Raw genomic sequence first — 22769 nt, forward strand, 5'->3', positions numbered from 1 at the left:
GACCATAAGACAGGATGAATTACAGTTTGGCACTTGTTTTGAGCTTACCACAGCTAAATAAGAAAAGAGCAGCATTAATCTGATGTGGTAATACTAAAGACTGCTGTCTTAAATCTGGCCCATTTACTATAGTTCGGGTTGAATTAACTTTACCTATTTCCATACATTTTCTGATCATTATAAAGTCTCCACACAGATACACACAGGGCCTTTTATTTGGAATGTGAAGCTGTGGTGTTAATAATTTTTATGTATCGTGATTTTTTGTTCCATATACATTTCTTTAGTCAATATATTAAATCTAAGTCGATTCCAAACCATGCATCTACGTGGTTATCCCATTTTTGTGTCCTTATGCCTTCTGCCAAGTCAGAAATCCCCAACCTCTGTTCTGAGTGGCAGGTGATGGTAATGGTTGCTTAAAATTATGTTTATTGTTAGAAATATCCATCTAATTTGCTAAATGAAAAACAATAATGGGTAAAAGTGCAGTTGAGTTTGTAACTTGTGCTTTCCCCTCCTTTTGGAGAAGGACTAAAGGACATGCTGCGGATGATAGCAAGTCAATGGAAGGAGCTACAGAGGCAAATCAAACGGCAACACAGCTGGATTCTCAGGGCTCTGGATACCATCAAAGCTGCGATTCTGGCTACTGATGTGTCTATGGAGGGTGAGGAAGGGACGGGAAGCCCCAAGGTAAGTGGCTTGAAGTTTGTCTTATTTCCTCTTACTTCTGTCTTCTTTTGAACTAGGCACCACTGAAGTTTTCTTTCTACTCCTAAGGCTTTTCGTTTTTACTGGGTAAACTTTATATATCTCTCTCTGTATAGGTATGTATAAACAAAATGAAATGGTTAAGTTTAAAACAATAAAAAAGCCTACAACTTTCAAGTTTTCCAGGAAGGGATCTTTTTGTGAAAAGTGGCAGAGTAGGAGGGGGAAAGTACTTTAGGGGTAGGAGAAAGGGGGACATAAAACATTTAGTAAACAAAACATAAAGCATCTTTAACATGAATAATCCGAATGGTTTTAAATTGTTTTGTTGCAACTATAAATCACTATAATCAGTGCAATCACTCAGCTCTGACATCCATTAGCCGCTTGGTTACAGCAAATTAACAAAGAAGAGAGAAAGTGATTCATTATCTCATTCCTGTTAATGACTATCAGATGCATTGCCTAATTAGGGGATGGTCATTGTAGTGAGAAGAAGGTCATATGCTTTGCTAAAAATCTTTTTGCTCTGAGTGTAAGTTCTCCACAATGGTGCATGCACCGAATACAAGTACTTTAAGAATGAATATTGACATGTTTTGGTTATCTACTTTAGATTTACAAAATAATCCGTAAAGCGTATGCAGTTACATTTTGAATGAGGCACCTTCTGATACAGTGCACCACAGTTCTAAAGGTATCTTTGGGCTCATGACGTAGAAGATAATGGACTCATGAAGTAGAAGATAATTTTATTAATTTGATATTTTCTTGCAATCTCTCTTTTCCTTTGTATTTGTTCTTTTGTGAAAGTTGATGCAGAAAACCAGTCTCATAATAGACTAAGCATGGAAACATACTGTAACATGGGGGGAACAGATTTAAGAGTTCATGGCTTCTATTCCTGGCATGGACAAAGTAATTAAATCATCATCAAGTCACATTTATTCAGTCCCCATGTGGATTGGCATTGGGCTAAATGTATACAGAGCAAGTTAAACAAACCCTCTGCCCTCTGAGCCTCACATTCTCAAGTGCAGACAAGGAGAAACCCAATCTGCCCTGCAGTGGTGAGGCCACGCAGCCAGTGAAAAACTTAGGTGGTTTATAGCTTTGGAATCTCGAACAACAACCTTGAACTTATTTGTTGGAAACAGAGGATGGAATGATGAGCTCAGTTCCCTTTAAAGAAGGTTCCATGGAGGAGGTCACATTTCAGAAAATACTTGAAGGAAGGAAGAGAGGTGGCTTGGCACATGCACACATATTTTAGGAAGTGACGTGATGAAAGGATCAAAGCTGGAACTAATCATAGGGAATGGAGAGTGTCTTCAGCAGACTTCTCAGGGCAGAAGTGGAGCCCTTTCGAGGAGCAGACTGCAGGAAGAAGTTGATTGGGCTAATACTTTGGCTGGGATAGGGGGCAGTGATGATGAGAAAGGACACGACTAAAAACTTTGTTGTGTTTTATTTATTTAACAAAAATAAACTGAGTGCTTACTTTTTAAAAGCTATCCTGTATTGGATGCATTCCACATGCCAGACACTGTTCTACAGTACTTCTGTGTATTCTCTCATTTAATTCTCACAACAAACTATTTAAACCTTATAAATAAGGCAGTCCTATTCTAATTTCCAATGGAAAAAATGGAGGCACAGAGAAGTTAAGGAACTGGCTTAAGGTCACACAGGTAGTAGGTAGCAGAGCTAGGATTTGAATCTGAGCCCTTTGGCCCCCGAGCCCATTTTCAACACCACCTAGAGCACTGCCTGTTACTGGCACTGCTCGAGGTGGGGCATGGTGGTGAACAGTCAGCCTCAGTACCTGTCTCACGGAGCTTGTGGTGAAGTGGGGTGACAGACTTAAATCTAACAACCATGCTTTTAGAAACCATGATGGGCTGTGAAAGAAAAGAAAAGGAAGCAACCAGAGGTTGGACTGGGAGAAGCGATTTAGATCAGGGCATCAGGGGGCGCTTCTTTGAGGAAGTGGCATTCTGTGAGCAGGCTGTGCAGCTAGAGGGGAGGTGGGGAGTGTGCAAGGGAGGCTGAGTGGCTGTGGGCACAAAGGGGAGGGTTTGGGAGTGAGCAGGGAAACGACAGCATTGATTCGCAGCCTAAAAACCTGTCCTTGGCTTTGGTGTGGAGCGTGGGTGGGTGAGTGCGGTGAGTCTGGGTGAGGGTGGGGAGGCACCAAAGGGGAGCTGCAGAGATGGTGCAATCACCTGTGTTAATAGAAGACCTGTGTTGAAAAGTAGTGGCTCTATTCACCAGGGCCAGTTTGAACTGGACACTTTTAAATGAGCTCATTTTGTCGGGAGATGCTGAGATGAAGTAAAGAGGATAACTGAGCCAAATGGGGAGAAAGTATTATTAAATGAGAGGTAATGTCAACATTTCTCAAAAAGAGGACCACCTTCCCCAGACCCCACCTCAAATGAGTCAGTCTCCTGGGAAGGGCCCCAGAATCTGCATTCCACAAGCTCCCAGAAAACCGCTGTCATAGGCTCTAAGAAGGCCCTTTTTCTACGGTGCTATACGATCCTCACATAACGGGGATCCTCACACAATGTGAAAGAATGTCTGTCCTGTTGTTACTTACAATACCAAACAATTGGTATCAACCAAAATGTTTAAAACAGGGGCTGTTTAATTAAATTATGCTACATCTTATCCTAATGAAAGGTTACATAACCATTAAAAATAATGTTTTAGAAGAGAATTTTTAAACATTGGAAGAGACCTATAAGATGCAATTTTATATTTTAAAATATCTTTGAATTTTCTAAGTCTCTACAATGAGTAAGAATTATTTTAACCAGAAAAATAAAGAATATATGTAAAATGCAAGAATTACAAAGTGATTTAAAAGGTAGAATATATGCCATTGATCTGAAGGGACTTGAGATGTGAATTTAGATATTAGGAGGAAAGATAGATACATCTGATTCTTAATGATTTGGGTGTCTCAGTTCTAAACAAAACAAAACAACAACAGCAACGAAAACCCTCTCTATTTGAATCATCTCCCAAGTGAAAATGTCTTTCTTGAGTCACATCAGTCTACAAAGAATAGCATAAGTAGTTTTTCTGGTTAATAGTATCACTATTCCAAAGCATTTTCATGTCACGCTATGTGCACAGTGTGGTGCATCTAAAAGCGGCTACGAGGAGAGGCTTCTGTGGGCGTCTACAGATGTAGAACCTGAGGGAGGTGTGAGAGTCTAAGACTCGGATGTGACAGAGCTGGCCACACCCCAGGCCTTCGCCTCCCAGCTAGTTCTCTCTTCCCCAGTTTAGGTTGAATTTTCTTAGGACAGATGAACTCATCCATAGTCAAGGGTGAAGGTGAAATCAACTTAAGACAAAGAAAATATATTTCTAAATTTAAGCTTAGGAAACTGAGGAGAAATCAGAATGGTCATTCCTTCTGTTTGCTTAATGTTTATGAACTGCCTTCCTTAGTCCCTTGGGCAAGCACGAGGAATAACAGGAGGGGCTCAGACTATGAAGTCAGACTGTCTGAGCTCAACTCCTGACACTTAACTAGCAATGACTTAACTTCTCTGTGCCTCAGCTCCCTCATTTGTATGACGGAGGCAATGCTAACATCCACCTCAAGGAACTGTGATGCAGATTAAGGGGTGCCTGGCACATAGTAAGTCTGAGATGAGGGTAAACGTGCAAGACTTCATACTCTAGTGGTGGAACCAACAGACAAATAATTCTAATAGAATCTGACAAATACTCTAGTAGAGGTAGGTACAAAGTTCTATGAGCACAAGGAGAAGGAAATAACTACCCCCAAGTGGGAGTATCAAGGAGAGACTTGCAGGGGGGTTGATGTTCTAAATGGAGGGTGGAGGGAAGGATTTCTGCCTGGGTGAAGTTGATGGGCACAGAGAACAGACCTGGGATCTTCTGGGCCACGATTAGGCCAGCTTGCCGCAATCTACCCAAGGTTCACGATGTGACAAAAAATGACCCTTAATGATCAGTGATGTGAGCAGTAATTCCTCGTATGTCTCTAACTGACACTATCCAAGCCGAGTGAGGTCCCTAAACAGAATGTATCTAATCTGTCCTGTTTAAACAGAAATTTTTCTTTCCATATTGCACCAAATAGAGCAAGCTTAAACCCTGGAGTTCACCAAGACTAAAAGCTGGATTCAACTTTTTATCTATCATGTCGGCCCTCTTTCTGTGACGTGACCTTGAGCAGGTCATGTACGAATTGTGCCATGAAATGCATCTCCTAGCACAGCAGTTATGATCATCTATTTCATCTTAGTCCTGAAAGAGGAACTAAAATTAAAACATAATAAAAAAATAACTCCAAAATTCATCTTAGGTTTACTTCAGAAGCTACTGGGAACTTGAGAAGCATAATAGAAAATCTAAGGAATATATCTAGGGGGTATTTTTCTTTTTTACCTTGTTTGAGAGACTGCAGAAAATGACTTGGTCTTAGAAATCTCGTAAAGAAGGAGGATAGGAGGAAATTCAAAGACTCTGGGAAACTTCTCCCCCAGGACTCGGCAGCATACCTTATTTGTTGTATTTCATTTTAAAAAAAGTGTTTTCCCAGGATTGTGAGATCTTTTATACATGGAAATAGAAAACAAAATTCACCAATTCTAGAAATCGAGCTTTGGCATGCATATCCAAGAATTGAAAGTATGCTTGTAATTATATATTTTATTTTAAGATAGATTGATGAAAGTTTATCACCTTAAACTAGGCTTTTTCAGTATGTTAAACTTATGAATGGTGTATAGCTGGAGGGATTTCAAAACACAGTGAATATCTAACTCCTAACAAAGGGTGCATTCTTTTTTTGACCTCTCAAGGCAAAAAACAAAAATCCTGAAAGGAAAGAAGCATTCTTAAATTTTGCACATTGCCTCCTTTAAACTGTACTTATCCTCTGTTTTTACTTTTTACCTATAGAGCCTGCCATCATTACAGATGTCTTAGAATCAAGGCCAGGATTTCCCCACATGACATCTCGAACTTTGCATCATAGAAAGCACATAACAATGGTTCTTTTGTCCTCTTTAAGGAAATATATACATTTCCAAAATAAAGAATATTTGAAGACTTTATTGTAAATTCAGAGAACTTTATAGCTACTAGAAGGGTGACCTAGCCTGGGTTCCAACCAAGATCTTCACTTCCTTAGTGAAAGGAGATAGAGGGTTTAGCTGCTTTGAACTCTAGGGTTGTGCTTATTTTATCTGGCTTCTTTGAGGTTCTTAGATTGAAGTTGTCATCCCTTTGGAAATGGATATCAGACTGTGAAGGTCATCAATGTTATCTATTCAACAATAGCACAAGAACAACTGATTCACTTTGTTATAAAGCAGAAACTAACACACCATTGTAAAGCAATTATACTCCAATAAAGATGTTTTAAAAAAAAAAAGAACAAGGTTAAGGACATTTCTTAAATATGTTTGCTCAGGCCTACGAATGACAGTTTCAGATATTGGCTGAGAAGGGACGTTTGTGGGTACTCTAACTTGGGTATGTCACTGACCACCTAGCCTTTCACTGAATGTCAAGAGTGGGCAAGTCTAATACTAACACATATTTTCTGTTTGTTTACCAGACACCCAAGTCTTAACCTAGTATTTATGCTAATGAGTTATGGGTAACTTTCTTTAACTGAAGGGAGAGAAAGAGGCTGATTTAGGGAGGACTTTATATGATAATTTTCTCTGTGTTATATAGTATCTCTTGGGTAACAGTGCAACTGGATATTATTATCCTGGAACGGAATTTGATCCTGATTCTTCCAAAGCATTGGTGAGACAAAGCATTGTCTCTGCATTCTTTTCTTTTCTGGCTCAAATGCTTTTGTAGTTGCATGCTGTTTAATATAGGATCTTCAGAAACAGCTTTAAGATATTGAATGGGAATTGCATTTATATATGGTTAGTCCCACATACACTTGGCACTGACATATATAAAGAATTACTTAAGATACTTTTCTCTTTTCCTCATGCAAAAAAAAGGAGCACAGGTATATGTTGTCAAAGGAACCAGAAATGATATCATAAGCTTAAACTGGGCCTAAAGTAGTAGAAACAAAGACAACAGGCAAAGGCCTGGCCATTATTTATTGAGTGCTGACAGAGGGGCTCTGCCCAGTGCCAGGTCAGACATGAGGGAAGACACGCTTTTCTGCTCAGTGGGCTTATCGTCTCAGTGTAAGCACACAGTGTAACATCTTGTCTAATGTAGATTGGGCTATCTTAGATCTAGAATAATAGATCACCTAAGATTTAGATCATCTTAATTAGGATGTTGGCAGATTGAAATGGAATGGAGTTCTTGATGCAAGCAAATGAGTAGTAAATGCATTACCAATTCCACCTCTTCCTTGCAGAATTCTTCCTAAAAGCCAGTATCCAGTTCCTTTCCTGCTAAACTATATAAACAGTACTGAAATGCAGTACCTAAGGAGAGCTCTTTCTTCTACTGTGGATTCTTCAGTAGTCCTTTTTTTGTTAATAGAAGGGCAACTTTTCTTCAAAAATGTTTGTGAAAGACAGAAACAAAAGTGAGTTATTTTTTTGAAGATCAGTTGTGGTTACTAAATTTGTGATGGAATCGAATAAAAGATAGTTCTTCTAATCTCCTTGAGGCACTTAAATTTGCATATTATCAGATGTGTGGGTGGGCCCAAGATGAGGAAATTTTTTAGTAGTCTGCCACGGTAACTAGGTGACTGAAAAAATGATTGAGATGATATAACATATATTAAGTCAAAGGACAGCTAATGGTCAGCCCTATCATGGTCTATATGATGTATAAAACCATAGCTTATCTTGATTTTTCGTACTGTGTTTCCATTGCTGGATGATTCTGGGAGTGAAATTCTTTGGTGTCTCTAATCAACACAGGGAAATGTCACTGGCAAGAGTAGGTAGCCTATTTTTTTTTCCCTATTTAGTCAAAGAGTGCCTAATCTCTGAATCCGTAACAACTAGAGTTGCAGAGATGCATGGTATTAGAAGCAAAGTTACATTCTGCAGAAAGCAACACTCTTTTACTGGCAGAACTCACATTTTGTAACTCAGCCTGATCTATTTTGAAGATAATATATAGTTGAACACCTTAGAGGTACTTTTTGATATATAGTGGAGGTCAACATTTTTTTAAAAGTCTGTAAGTATTTAAGCACAAAAAAGAAGGCAAGGTACAGAATTGCTTCAAAAAACCACTTTAAAATTAATAAGTAAATTATTTGAAAGTGTGGAACAATTACCTCAGTGTGTGATTTACACTTTTTCCCCAGAATGTGTTGTTTCTGGCAGGGGAGCGTCTGAGCTGGGAGAGCCCTGCTAAAGGGATTACTTTGCTCTGGCTCTTGTGTTTATTGAGTCACCTAGGACTTCTTATAAAACAGCAGTTTTCAAATGTACACACACCTGCACTCAACACCCTGAATACTCCAAAAGTTTGTTTAACTGTTCTCACACCCAGAGTATCTCTCCCATCCAGTGAGGTCAAAAAGCATTGAGATGTCCACATTCTGGTTTTTCCTTCTCCTCGGAAATTACCTGGAATATAGCCATTTATGTGGTTCTGATGCTAACAGAGACAGAGATATTTTTTCAGTGTACTGTAGTGCTCTTTGCCGCCAGGCCTCACCGAACATCACCAGTCTTACCTCCCACTGTGCCAAAATGAAGGTTTACGTTTCTCAGCAAACATTAACTAGATTAGAGGTCCTGCTGGGCCAGAGTCTAGGGATCCATCTCACTGCGGCTTCCAGGCCATTTTGCGTTGGGTGGGAGTGGTGACTTCTCATCTTTGTACTTATCTGGCCTGCAGAGGCCAACACTGGTTTAGCATTGCCCCCTGCAGGGCTAAGCAAGACCATGGATCTTTCTGTGTGAGAAAGGGGAAAGGGAAAAAGGAAGCCTAAAGCAAGAGGCTAAGACAAAGGAAAAGAGAGAGGGAAAGAAAAGAGAGAGAAGGAACAGAAAGAGAAAGATAAAAGAAGGAAGTATGTATCCAGTGAAGTTCATCTGCCTAAGTCGCTTCATGAACATTAATGCTTTCATGTCTCTTGCTCTTTCTATCTTATTCTTTCCTTTCTCTAGCTGTGGAACTCAAAGCCAGAAAAACTGTCTTTATTTTTGACATCTTAGACATTATTGTATAACCATTGTGTGTGTGTGTGTCTAACATACTCTATTAATGGGGTTAGCATAGTTAGCAGGCTTACTATGGTCTAGGTTTGTATCAAGCCTTTTACCTGGATCGTCTCGTTCATTCTTCCCAACAGTATAGCAGTTGTAGCTTCTGTTGTCATTTTTACTTTACTGATAAAAAACTTAGGCTCCAAACACATATTAGGTACTCAGGCTTATTCAAAGTCTTTTTGAAATCCGTATGTGACAGCGTAAAGTCCAAATTCCTTACCCTGTCATTGGACTCCACCTGCTTAGTCAAGATTCATGTCACTGTTTCATTTCGTTAATGTTCTAGTTAATTCACCATCTTCCAAATGCCTTTTCCCTTTGCTTTTGCCCAGGGCTTTTCCCATTCTCTCTACTTACACTGCTCTTATCCATCCTTAAAATCGATAAATATTGAATACGTAACTACATTGTGATGTCATAGCTCTGGACAGGACACTGTTCCTCTCCATGCTCACTGCCCAGCAGTAGAGAAAGACACACACATATGTAATTCTAAATTAAGGCAGACTGTGTGATGAATACTATAATAAGAGATAGGAACATAAGAAATAGGGAAATTGGGGGAAGGGACATTATTTCAATCTGATTGTGCCTGGGAAAGCTCTTTGCTCTAAGAGAAGATGGATTTTTGTGGAGGTCTCTAATATTCTGACAAATTGTTAGTAGGAAGATATTGAAGGGAGAGCATTCCAGGTAGAGGAAATAACATGGTAAAAAGCATGGAAAAAAGGAAGATATGAGGGACATCTAGAGAATGGTGAACAGCGAATAGTTTGGCTCTTTTGAACATAGAGTGTCCATGTGTTTATGGGAAGGGATGAGGACCTAGTGGAAAATAAAGCCTGAAAAGCTTTGAGCTATGTACTGGAGAGGTCTGAATGTCAGCTGAAGAGTTTGTGTTTTGTTAGTATGCCTTTAGCGTTTTTAATCAACGGTCCCCAACATTTTGGCACCAGGGACCGGTTTCGTGGAAGACAATTTTTCCACAGACAGGGGGAGGGGGGGGATGGTTCAGGCAGTACTGTGAGCGAGGGTTCAGTTGGTAATGAGAGTGATGGGGAGTGATGGGGAGCTGCAGATGAAGCTTCTGTGTGGCCCGGCTCCTAACAGGCCACGGACTGGTACTGGTCCATGGCCCGGGGGTTGGGGACCCCTGTTTTAATGATTGGATTTAGCCACAGAAAACAGATGGCAAAAGTAGGATGAGAGCGGAAGGACTGACAATGAATTAGGAAACTAGTATAATAACTAAAGGCAGCAAAAGTCAAGCAGTGGCCGTGATAATAGAAAGAAAAAAGTAGAAGCGATATTATAGAAGAAATATTAGGATTTGGCATCGAGGGAATGGAGGTCAGAGGGAATAGTTAATGATGATTCAAAGGAATTGAGCATGAACAGTTAGGAGAATGGTGTTACTATTAACTGAGGTAGGACAGATGTCTAATTAATAAGAATATCTGGATGTATAACCTGGGCAGAGATATTTTGTGACCTCTGCAGGTGATTCCAAAGTGCAGGCAAGTTTGAGAACAATGATTTAGAGATGGGAGAAGCCAAAAAATTATCTGTGTAGTTATGTGCAACACTCAGTTGAAAATGTAAGCCTGAAGCTTGGAGCAGGGATCAATGCTGAGGTTGCAGGTTTGACAGTACACATAGATTTAAAAAAAAAAATTTTTATTGGAGTATAGCTGATTTACAATGTTGTGTTTCAGGTGTACAGCAAAGTGAGTCAGTTATACATAAACATATATCCACTTTTTTTTAGATTCTATTCCCATGTAGGTCATTACAGAGTATTGAGTAGAGTTCCCTGTGCTGCACAGTAGGTTCTTATTAGTTATCTATTTTATATATAGTAGTGTGTATATGTCAATCCCAATTTCCCAATTTATCCCTCCCCTGCCTTTACCCCCTTAAGTTTGTTTTCCATATCTGTGACTTAAGTTTGTTTTCCATATCTGTGGAAAACAGATATGGAACCTTAAGATTGTTTTTCATATCTGTGACTCTATTTCTGTTTTGTAAATAGGTTCACTTGTACCATTTTTTTAGATTCCATCTATAGGCAATATAGATGTCTTTCTTTGTCTCACTTACTTTGTCTTTCCTTGTCTGACTTACTTCACTCAGTATGACAATCTGTAGGTCCATCCATGTTGCTGCAAATGACATTATTTCGTTCTTTTTTATGGCTGAGTAATATTCCATTGTATATATGTACCACATCTTTATCCATTCCTCTATTGATGGACATTTAGGTTGCTTCCATGTCCTGGCTATTGTAAATAGTGCTGCAATGAACACTGGGTTGCATGTATCTTTTCAAATTATGGTTTTCTCTGGCTATATGCCCAGGAGTGGGATTGCTGGGTCATATGGTAGTTCTATTTTTAGTTTTTTAAGGAACCTCTATAGTGTTCTCCATAGTGGCTGTACCAATTTCCATTCCCACCAACAGTGTAAGAGGGGTCCCTTTTCTCCACATCCTCTCCAGCATTTGTTGTTTGTAGATTTTTTGATAATGGCCATTCTGACTGGTGTGAGTTGATACCTCGCTGTAGTTTTGATTAGCATTTCTCTAATAATTAGTGATGTTGACCATCTTTTCATGTGCTTTTTGGCCATCTATGTCTTCCTTGGAGAAATGTCTATTTAGGTCTTCTGCCCATTTTTGGATTGGGTTTTTTGTTTTTTTGATATTGAGCTGCATAAGCTATTTGTATATTTTGGAGATTAATCCCTTGTCAGTTGCTTCATTTGTAAATATTTTCCCATTCTGAGGATTGTCTTTTTGTTTTGTTTATGGTTTCCTTTGCTGTGCAAAAGCTTTTAAGTTTCATTAGGTCCCATTTGTTCATTTTTGTTTTTATTTTCATTACTCTAGGAGGTGAATCAAAAAAGATCTCACTGTGATTTATGTCAAAGAGTGTTCTGCCTATGTTTTCCTCCAAGAGTTTTATAGTATCCAGCCTTACATTTAGGTCTTTAATCCACTTTGTTTACTTTTGTGTATGGTATTAGGGAGTGTTCTAATTTCATTCTTTTACATGTAGCTGTCCAGGTTTCTCAGCACCACTTATTGAAGAGACTATCTTTTCTCCATTGTATATTCTTGCCACCTTTGTCATAGATTAGGTGACCATAGGTGTGTGGGTTTATCTCTGGACTTTCTATCCTGTTCCATTGATCTATATTTCTGTTTTTGTGCCAGTACCATATTGTCTTGATTACTGTAGCTTTGTAGTATAGTCTGAAGTCAGGGAGCCTGATTCCTCCAGCTCTATTTTTCTTTCTCAGTATTGCTTTAGCTATTTGGAGTCTTTTGTGTTTCCATACAAATTGTAAGATTTTTTTGTTCTAATATTCTGTGAAAAATGCCACTGATAATTTGATAGGGAAGTCCATGTAGATTTAATAGCTGTAGCCTTGGAAGTTGATATTGACAAGAAAAGCCTATTGTGTGAGAATGAAGGAGAAGTATGATAGAACCTTGAGGGATGTCTAGGGTAACTGAGAGCAAGGACGTCATATTACAACTGGGGATTAAGTGAGAATATACATGCTCAATAGTGAAACTCCCAGCTCTTGCCTCCCAGAATGCTGTTAACCAGGGGATAGTAGGAATGTAGTTAAAAGGAAATTTTCATGGGGTAGGGGTGACCTTAGCATGTTTATAGGTTAGAGAATAGGAATAGTTAAAAAGGGGTGGTTGAAGAAGATAGTTGCAAGAAGGATGAGAAAGAAGATGAATTGGCACAATGATTCAGATGTTGGAGAGGAAGTGAGTCAGGTGGAGCTGTGAATTTCAGGAAGGGAGGGTATGTCTTATGAGATAGGAGAGAAAGAAAGAATATTGAGTGGTAAGCAATGGTAAAGAGGGAAGGAAGCCAAAGGATTTAGAACAAAGGCAAAGTCAATGTGATTAGTCAGTGAGGCAATTATATGAATAGAGAGAGGGTTGAGAGTGAGGAGGGACTGGAGAACAAGAGTGAGATTCAAATCCCACCTTCTCAATAGAGATTTCCTGCAACTTTCCAGTCCTAGGTGATTGCTATTCCTTCTAAACTATATTGTATTTACTATTTGTACCATACATTTGGTGATTAATCACACACAGCCTTGTGACCCATTTCCGTTGTTGTCTTGAGCTCTCATTTATACCTTTTGTAAGTTAACTTTTAAGGTGATTACACTCCATGACTAAAAAGTCCTCAGGGCAGCGACTACATCCTAAAGTTCTTTGTTTTGCTCGCTTTAAACTTTATTTGAGCTAAAAGTATATATTTAAAAATTTTTAATTGGTCGATATAATATTATTATTAAAGTTAAAGACAGCACTCCCCTGTATCTTCTCATCTTTTTATCTTAGCTGTGTAAATAATGACACAATCCTATCTTACCATCTGATCTTCCTCTCTACAGTTCTCTTGCATTTCCTTTGCCTCTTGCTTTTTACTGTAAATAAAACAATCTTTAAAAGAGCTGTTTCACCTCTTTCTCCCCAAATAACTAGTAATTTATATGATAAGGAAGAAGTGTGATATTATTTACTTACCTTTTTTTTTTTTTGTATTTCCTTGAATCACTTAGTTAATTGTTTTAATAGGCTGTTAGTTTTTTGTTTTTTTGGTTTCTATTTAAACAGACTTGCTGAAAAAAATATATTCTGAGTTGCTTTGAAAAAGATTAAAAGCATCTAATGTGACTTAGCAGCTGACCAGCACACTGGTTGATGAAATATATACTCTTTGCTCGAAAGCTCTCTAACAAGATTAGGTGAGATTGAACCTGAGAAGGTAAAGGTTTCTAAATTGACATAAACTCAAAGGACAGAACTAAATCATACTACTATTTGAATCTCTAACAAAGCCTAATCTTTGACATATTATATTTGGTACACTATAATCTGTGTACATACACATCCTTCTAGTAAATGATGAATGAGGTTTAGCTAACATAATGTAGTTTATTATATTCTTTTATACTCTTCTAGACCTTTGTAGGAAATTTAAGGTTGGGGAGGTCTGCTTTGTAAAATGTCCCAGATCACTTCACTGGAACAGAGTCTCTATAGAACACACATGCATGCGTTTTTCCAAAACAGCTTGGTCAAATGTATTTCCCTACTGTCATTCATCTGATGCCTTGTCTGGCTGTCATTAGATAGATAGGGGGAAATATTGAATTTCACTGGATAGTTCCGTCTGGCTAAAACCGGTAAAACCAATACTTTCTGATGGGAATTTTTGGTCCAGTTGTGAAACCAGAAAGAAATTAGTAAAGTTTCATCAGCATATTTGACCTTCAGTACTTATCTGAACCTTCTCAGATTCATCCATAATTTGAGGGCTATGCTTTTTGAATTATGTAGAATTTTGAAAAACTCTGTCTGTCTCAGATTTTTTCTCCTTTTCAGTCCCTCATCCCCAAAGCTTTTATTTCTTTCCTATCTGAAAGTAACTAATAACCACATGATGTAAACTTGCGATTCCAATGCTGAGCAGGCTCAACAGTATCAGTGAAATTGACTCTTGTAGGACGATGCCGACCAGCTTAATGTGTTGGAATTTTTCCCGTTACTTAAGACCTCAGAGGTTACAGAACCTGGCCTGTTGTATATAACAAGTGCTTTATACTGACCCCCTTTTCTGGTCACACACTGTTTCTCCTCTTTGCAAACTCTTCTGAGAATTACATATTTATAAAATAGCATCTTTCTGGACCCCACTGCCCATTCTCATTCATGAAGTTCTTGTGTCACGAGTTTTTTCTTTCAAATAAATTAGATTAACATGACAACAGAAAACAAAATGTATTTCTTCAAATTGTCATTAAATAGTGCTAATAATAATGTTGCATTTTGGAATGAAATGAAATCATCTCATTTCCAAATAATTGAGAATTTTATAACTGTTACTGTAAATCAGTAATTGAAAATTTTCCCCCTTTTTTATTTTGGTTGAAGGCTAAGAGTTATTAACTGTGTAATATAGAACAAAGAGAACAGTGATGTGAACAAAGATATCACTGGATAAAGGTAAACTTGATGTTCTGAGTGTTTTTTCTTCCCTTTTAATTACTTTTGTATTTTATCCAATTGTGAAGTAGTTTTCAGTTGTATTACTGCTTCAGACCTTTGACAAATATCATCTTCTGTTGTTATCTGCAGATTTCTTTTAGTCTCAGTTGTACACAAAAAGCTTAATGACTATTCTCCTTTGGCTAATGCACAAAAAGGAAATCAGGTAAAAGAGTTTGAAGATAGAATTTCTTTGGAAATCTTGCATTTTAAGCAGTCGCTGTCTTACAACAGCTTCTTTCAGTGAATACCTGGAAATTGAAACTCCTGTTGTGTGTACTTTTCCTAGGCAATCAATAGTTCTCTCTCTTCCTGTAAATGGGAAAATTGGATATTAGGGAGTATAGGCACACTTCTCCTCCTAAAAGAGAAGTGGGTTGGGGATGTTGCACTAATGATACAATCATCAGCAGCAGCATCAAACAACGGTTATTAAAGTCATCAAACCACGACTACATGATGACTTTAGCCACAGTCACTTTATTGAAATTATCCTCATCGGTGTTCACTCATGACTTCTTGGTTATCAAATAAAACAGTCTCTGAGCCTCAGCTCCCTAATTTATAAACAAAACATTTGATCCTAATTAGTGGTTTTAATTGATAAATTATTAGCCAATAGTTTTATTCAAAATAAATGTTATTCATAATCCCAATATAGAAAACAAACCAAAGTGAAATTTCTTGGTTGACTCAGAACCTGGAGGCTTTGTCCCCTGCTTGCTACCACCTGGACCTTCTATAGCCCTACCTGTCCCCAACCTCTGCAGAGCTCACAGGTTCTGTAGGATGAAGTTCTGAAACTAGCCTCCCAATTTGACCTTCTTGTCTGTGCCTCTTTTCCATTTGCACCGTGACTCACCTACGCAGGATGCTTCAGTGGTTTTCCATTGCCTGCCTATAAAGTTCCTTCCTTTTGAGCATTGTTCCTTTGAGTCTCTTGTCTTCCTTTGCAACATGGGCCTACTTCTAGCCTCCAGAACTGCTCAACTTGTCCTTTTTTCTATGCTCGTCTCATTCTGCTCCTTGTATCTTTGCCCATCTCTAACTGTTCAGTCCTTTTCACTCTCACCCAATACCCATCTAAGTCAAATGACTCAATTTTCTCAACGTTCCTAAAGCATTTGTACCTCAGTTATAGCACATATCACATTCTGTCTTTGAATTTTGTATTAAAGTTGTCCCTCAGGCTGTTTGCTGTCTGAAGGTAGGGAACTATTTCTTGTTAATCGTTCTATACACTGCAGTGCTCAACATATGTCCCTTAAAGTCTACTTTCAAAAATGCTTGTCAGTAAACAAAACACTTACAACAGAAATCAAAGTCCTTCAGTTATGTGGGCATTCTTTGGATTATTTATTTCTGTTAGTCCCTTATTCTGTTAGTCTGTTAGTCCCAGTTTTGTAAACTGATCTATATTCTCTGAGGTTATGTAGATTACAATGATTAAATTTAATCGATATGATGGAATCTAGGCCAGTTGTATAAGACTAAAGTGAAGTATCTTTTTAATGCAAAATGTTTTATAGCTTTGCATTTCATAATAAAAAGAAAAAGGAAAAACAAAGCAACCTACTATGTGTTTGGAAATTTGCCTTTTCTTGACATTTTTTTTCCTTGATATTTTAAATAGGGTTATTTATGAGTTAGTTAGCTCACTGACATCCTAGACATACCAGTTATATATTAATAAGTGTGGCATCTGTACTAACACTATAATTTTTAATTTTCATTTAAATAGTTGTTATTGAACTCCCAGGGAGGACAATGAAATGTGTAATTTCAATAAAGTATATCTCTTTTTGTATTTATTTTTCTGTTTCCTGTAAGTTCTATAAGATTATCATCCCTTAATAGAATATGTCTGAGAATTCAATTAAGTTTAATGAAAGTTACAAAAGCTGGTAAAGGAGAGAATGTACCACTGTACAACTATTTAGTTTCTATTACTTCATTTTAGTTACTTAGTGCTTCATAATTTTATTAATAGTTTTGGGATAAGGAAAGGTATGCTGATTTGGTAAAGTTTATATTGATATTTCAAACAAACTGTAATAAGAATATGTCCTATGATATAGTAGTGATAGTATAGTGATTAATATGCTTTGGAGGAAAAAGCCCAAATAAATTTAGTAGGTTTTTTCCCCCAAGACTAATATTATCAATTATTTTCATAACTGGGGAAGAACTGACATTGAGACTAGAAATAATGATAGAGACAAATAGATATATTTCAGAATTAGAAATCTGAGGGCTTGAAATAAGTCCATATCCATAAACCACAGACAAATGGAAGGTACTTTCCCCAGGGATCATTAAGTCAGAGAATCCCTTCTCTGCACCTGTGTGATCATCTGCAAAGGAGGAGTGATAATGCTACCTCCCTCCCTCACAAGCTTGTTGATGAGATCAGATGATATATATGGAAGTACTGTCAGAGTTGGATGGTTGATTAATTCATACGTGGTAGCTAAGAAGACCAGAGACATTTTGTACACTTCTAGACTCTTACAGTTGCAGCCAGGGTAGGAGTCTGACTCCCTGTTCTCTTGCAATGGTGGGAGTGTGGGACTGGGGCCTCACTGGGTTACAGTGAGGAGCTTTGAGTGGGACATAGAATGGAGGAGAGTCACCTCAATCAGCGACAAGGTGAACAAGTAAACCAAAGACAGTCGTAAGCAAAGACTAAATCCACAAGTGGAGTCAGAAGGAATGGATGTGAAAAGGAAAACAGGAAGTCAAACCTGAAAATAGCCACTTTGAGGCACCAATACTCAGAGCCAGATGCTTCACAATAGGGACCCTGGGTGGTACCAGAGGCAGTGGTGGTGGGAGCCGTTAAGGTGCCAGAAAAATCAGTCCTAGCACAGGCCGTGCCTTCCACACACCATCCCGTGATTCCTGGAATTTCTCTTCAGTGCAGAAATACCAGCCTTATAGACCCCACAGATTCAGTGTGTGACATCTTCATACTTTTTGAACTCTAGAATAATACCCTTAGGTGACTAAATCCTGAGATTTAGTGATACAGGATCTGAACTCTTGAATTATGATTTTATGTTTGTTATTGGAAATAATTAGTATGATATCTTGTCAAGGGTCTTCGATGTTAAGATTATATTAATATGTATCTAGAGCTCTACAGTAAATTGCTTCTATGACTTATATTCATTATTTACTCTTGGTAGGTCTAGTATTCATAGGGTAACATTTAAAACATGCCAACTGGCATTGAGCACTAATTTAGCTGCTGATCCTTTTCCGCTTCCCACATCCCCTGACTCTTTGCCCATTAATTCTGTGGGACTCAGTTTAAATCAGGAAAGGAAAAAGTGTTGCGTAAAATGAGTGTAGTCAGGAAGAGGCTCTGGTTCTTATGGCTTTGCCCTTAGGAGCCTCAGTAAATTCCTTTCTGCAAAGTATTTGACTCTTGCGGCTTAACTACCAGTGATGCCTCAGTGGGGTTAGCCCCTGGAGATGAGAGAATGATGACCACAGATGCAGACAGAGAAGACTCAAAAGAGGGTTAGATAAGGAAGTTATTTCCAAGTAGCTTCACCTGTTTCAGCATATGTGGCCTGGTCTTTAAACTCCAACCCATAAAGCAGTATTTCCTGTCCTAATAATTTTCATATCTTGGTCTCCTAACAAGCATGGAGCGGTAAGTGGGCTTCACTGTCTGTCTGCATCTGACTGCCCCGACTGTGTTAATCATCATCTGCTCGTAGAAGCATGGAAACCCTGGGAGATTAGTGCTTGACAGAGTCAGTAAATTGGTCGGTTTGTGCAAAATTTTGGGAGAAGAGAGTGGAGTGGCAAAGTGAGTTGACTTCGGAAATATGAGTAGAAGTGGTGCTGAAAGTGCAGAGGGACAGCCTCCTACCTCATTGTATTGTGCTTTTTTTTAAAAAAAAAATTGAGGTATAGTTGATGTACATAATCGTTTTGTGATTTTGAATAAAAAGATCTTTAAGTACAAGCTATTTTAGTTCTTTTCAGGGCTAGTAGGAAGCTATTTCATCTAATGTGAATGAAAAGCAAGTCTTTGGGTTTATGAGTCCAGGGCCCCATACAATTGCAGAGAGTATTGGAAGATACTTGTGTTAGGTGGCCATAAATGACGACAAAGCACAGGACCAATGGGACAGATGAAAATACGCTGTTCAAGAAAAATAGGCTCCTTTTCATAAAGCACATGACATTCCTGCATCCTGCATCTACCATAATATAAGGACCCCATTAACAGAAAAGAAATGAAAAATAAGGAGTCAGCATGTTTGTTACCTAAACCCATCATAACATTTTAAAATGCTTAAATTGTCGTTCCTAAAAAGAAATTACAGCCATTGAGTGGCCGTTTTGGCTACTTGGCGAGATCTGTAATTCAAATGGTTCAGGACTTAATTCTTAGGGAATTTTGTTCACTTTTCCTATGTAAAAGGGTCACAGCATTTTATATATTACAGAAAACTGTGAGATGAGTAAGGCTGGGAAAAATAAGAAAACATACCTCTTTCTCTGTTTCATAAAACTGTGGTAGGGTGCTAAGTAAGACAAACAACTTATAATTAGAAAGAAAATTATAAGAAGTTATTTTTATTCTAAAAATCACATTAATGGCTTTATCTGCAGCACAGTTATTACCAATTGCCATTAACTTGTCGGCACAAACAAGCTTAAAATTTATTTCATATTCTGTAGTCCTAATAATTTTTTTGAAAAAGGGTGGCATTCAAATGGTATAATTAAAACAAGTAGAATAATAAACATATTTTTATGAAGGGTTGTATATATGTATTTGTTTTAAGTTGAACAGGTAATTTCTAGTGATTTTGTGAGTCATACAGTGAATAATTAAAATAAATTTAAATATTAACATTTCAATTTCCAATTTGGTGAACATAAGCAAATTATTTATGTTTGTTTTCAATTCCTGCAAAGCTTATTAAAATTAACTTTTCCTCCATTTAAGTAAACTTCCTTCCTACTGTGAAACAGTTTCATTTATTACTATTTGTAAACTGCCTAGGATAGATGCACAGTGGATTGGGCTTGAAACTCCTTGAACAGTTTCTTTTGAAATAACACTACATACGTTAAGCTCAATTACACATCCAAACAGCCACAGCTCACTTTTGGTAATTTATTCATTGATTTAACATAGTACCCAGAAGAGCCATGCCTGCTGTCATTTTTGTAATATATTATGTTTTAAATATACTCATGCTCACCCATGCACACCATTAAGGTGTGCATAAACCTGTGTTTTTCTCTCTTGACAGCTATAAATGTTTGTTATTATTACACAAAACATATGTTCATGTTGTTTTTGTCTAAATTATTCTATCTGGGGCTATAAAGTTTTAATGTTATTAGTTGCCCTTAGAATTTTAATGTTTCACTGCTGTAACCTTCTTAGGATTTCTGTGCAATTAAATAGAAACTATTTCACTGCAGCCTGGAAGAACAATATATTTTCCAAAAAAAAAAAAAAAAAAAACTTCTTGTGCCATTTTCTTTCAGTGTAGTAAAAATGTTTGGTTGACAGTTTTTCTTTTTGGTCTATGGAAGCCTCACCTGTGATCATACCTGAGCCCCAGCTGCATGCAGAACATAGACCATTGCTTGTCCTGCTCCTGGCATCTGCTGGAAAGACATGAGTTAAGCACTGTTTCAACCAAAGGGACAATATTTCACCAGCCCTTCCGGGGTCATTCCAGGTGTTATTTAGTTGGGCCTGGCTCCACTTGGGCCTGGCTTTGGTCTAATATGTACAGAGACCAATAGGGATGAAATGAGAAGTCCGTTATAATACCAGGTATGTGTCTAACTTGGTTTGTTTCGCCAGCTTGGATCAAGGAGCATTTTATTTACAAATCAGTGGAGACACTCACGTTCAGTTGAGCCATTGAGATGCTTTTCTGTTATGTCTCATCTCCTTTCTATCCCCAATCACTATACTTGGTCTAGGCCTCATTTTCCAGCCACACTGATCTTGAAATCTAATTTCCCACAGACAGAATCAGTGAATTGCAAGTAATTTGTATTTTACAGATGAGGTTCTAAGGGTATCCTGACTGTTTGCCTATAATTCTATGGTATTAACTTGGTGGTGCCCAACCCACCCCAAGTCTCCCCACCCAGTGCTGGGGATGAGTAATGTCACTGACTTTTAATTGACTCTGAGCCTCAATTTTATGTCTGTGTACCAGTCATTGTACTTCCGTTGTCATCTTCCTAAAATACATGTTGGATCACATCAAACTTCAGCTCAAAAGCCTTGCCACGTGTAAATCTGAACTCCTTAACAAGGCATTCAGAATTGTCCTTGATCCCGCACCAAATCACTTCTCCAGGCTCATTGGCCCTTAGTTCTGTTGCATAGCCCATACCTCAGCCCTGCTTTTCCAGCACCACACTCAACCATAGGTGCAAAACTGTTTCCTTGGAGTGTTCTTCTTTGCTTTCTGTCCATTCAGACTCTATTTCTCCAAAGTTCAGCTCAAATACTGCTCCATCCATTAGGCTCTTCCTAATTTTCCCCCAGTCAAAATTAATCGCATCTGCTACATTTCTTCAGCATGTTGCTTCTGTGTGATTTCTCATATATTCCATTCTGTCTTATTATTGTTCACTAGATTATAAACTCCTTGAGGGCAGGAACTATACACCTCTTTCATCTTTGTTTTCTTACCAATACCTTGCACAGTATATAATAGGTACTGCTTTGTTGGTGAATGGAGGAAAAATATTTCTTTTTTCTTTTCTTTTTTTTACCCTGAACTAATTGGAAATCGCTGAACGATTAGGCTGATATTAACTGAAGTTTAATTCAATTTCCCTGCCTTTGTTCAGGCTTTATAGACATGAATATAGACCTAAAGTCTGACAGACTTGTAGACAAAGGGATTATATATCTCCTCAGAGCGACACATTACATTAGCAGAAAAATCCTTGTTAATAAATTCTTTTGCTTACATCTGAAAGTACCATCAGATGCTTAGTTCATCTTGTGTCTGTCCTCTGAGGAATCAAAGATTACCTGGCCGTCATTCTTTGAATAATCTCCTGCTGCAGTAAAAAACTCAATGCAAAAGTCAGAGAAACACAAAACATGAACTTTGAACAAGGGGTATCATATATATCAGCACTACTTGACTTCAATTTGAAGTCCAGTTTGACTTGGAATAAAATTAGTTATTTAGTACTCTGTATTTGGTACTATTTTAGTTTTCTAGTTTGTGAGTTTGAGTTGCCACAAAAATTGGATTTGTTTTCTACCAACTTGATCCGTTCTTAATTAAGGTATAAAGTTTCAGAGCATTATAAGGAGCTTATTATTTTTCCTTAAACAGTGCCCCTAAAATAACTTACATTATGGAATGAGAATTTCTCAATGTTCTCAGGAGCTGAACCTAGTAGGACGTTATTTTAACAGAAAATTGGGTTAGTGTCCCTTCTGTTTCTTCTCTGGCACTACCCCCTGGTTAATGGCGGTCTCTGGAAGAAGGAAGACAGGAAATGAAGTTCTTCAAGGATTTGTGGAAGTCTCTCTTGTTTAATCACCCTTTTGGACTTTTCTTCTTTTTTATCTCCCATTTTCCAGTTTAACACCGTTCGCAAAGCCCAGTCGGAAAGAGACTTAGAAAGCCACATTTAACTGCTTTTTAAGTCTTCATTTTTTTTCTTCTTTAGAGTGATCTCAAATCGTAGAGATTAAGGTTCTTAACAGGCAGCAATCACTGCTCACGAATAGT

The 22769-nt window shown here is 37.9% G+C and overlaps 1 protein-coding gene across 4 annotated transcripts in view; it reads left to right on the plus strand.

The window, feature by feature from the left end:
• Window positions 1-22769, plus strand: part of AKAP6 (A-kinase anchoring protein 6) — a 599311-nt gene that overhangs the window by 371002 nt on the left and 205540 nt on the right. For 3 of the 4 annotated variants that reach the window (XM_049705377.1, XM_049705376.1, XM_049705375.1), the window contains one exon: window positions 530-696. In XM_049705377.1, coding sequence (XP_049561334.1) covers window positions 530-696 — 167 coding nt within the window. The remainder of the gene's footprint in view (window positions 1-529; window positions 697-22769) is intronic. The other variant, XM_004282130.3, reaches the window with a different exon arrangement.

The sequence above is a fragment of the Orcinus orca genome, chromosome 2 (assembly GCF_937001465.1).
Source record: "Orcinus orca chromosome 2, mOrcOrc1.1, whole genome shotgun sequence".
NCBI classification, from domain to species: Eukaryota; Metazoa; Chordata; class Mammalia; order Artiodactyla; family Delphinidae; genus Orcinus; species Orcinus orca.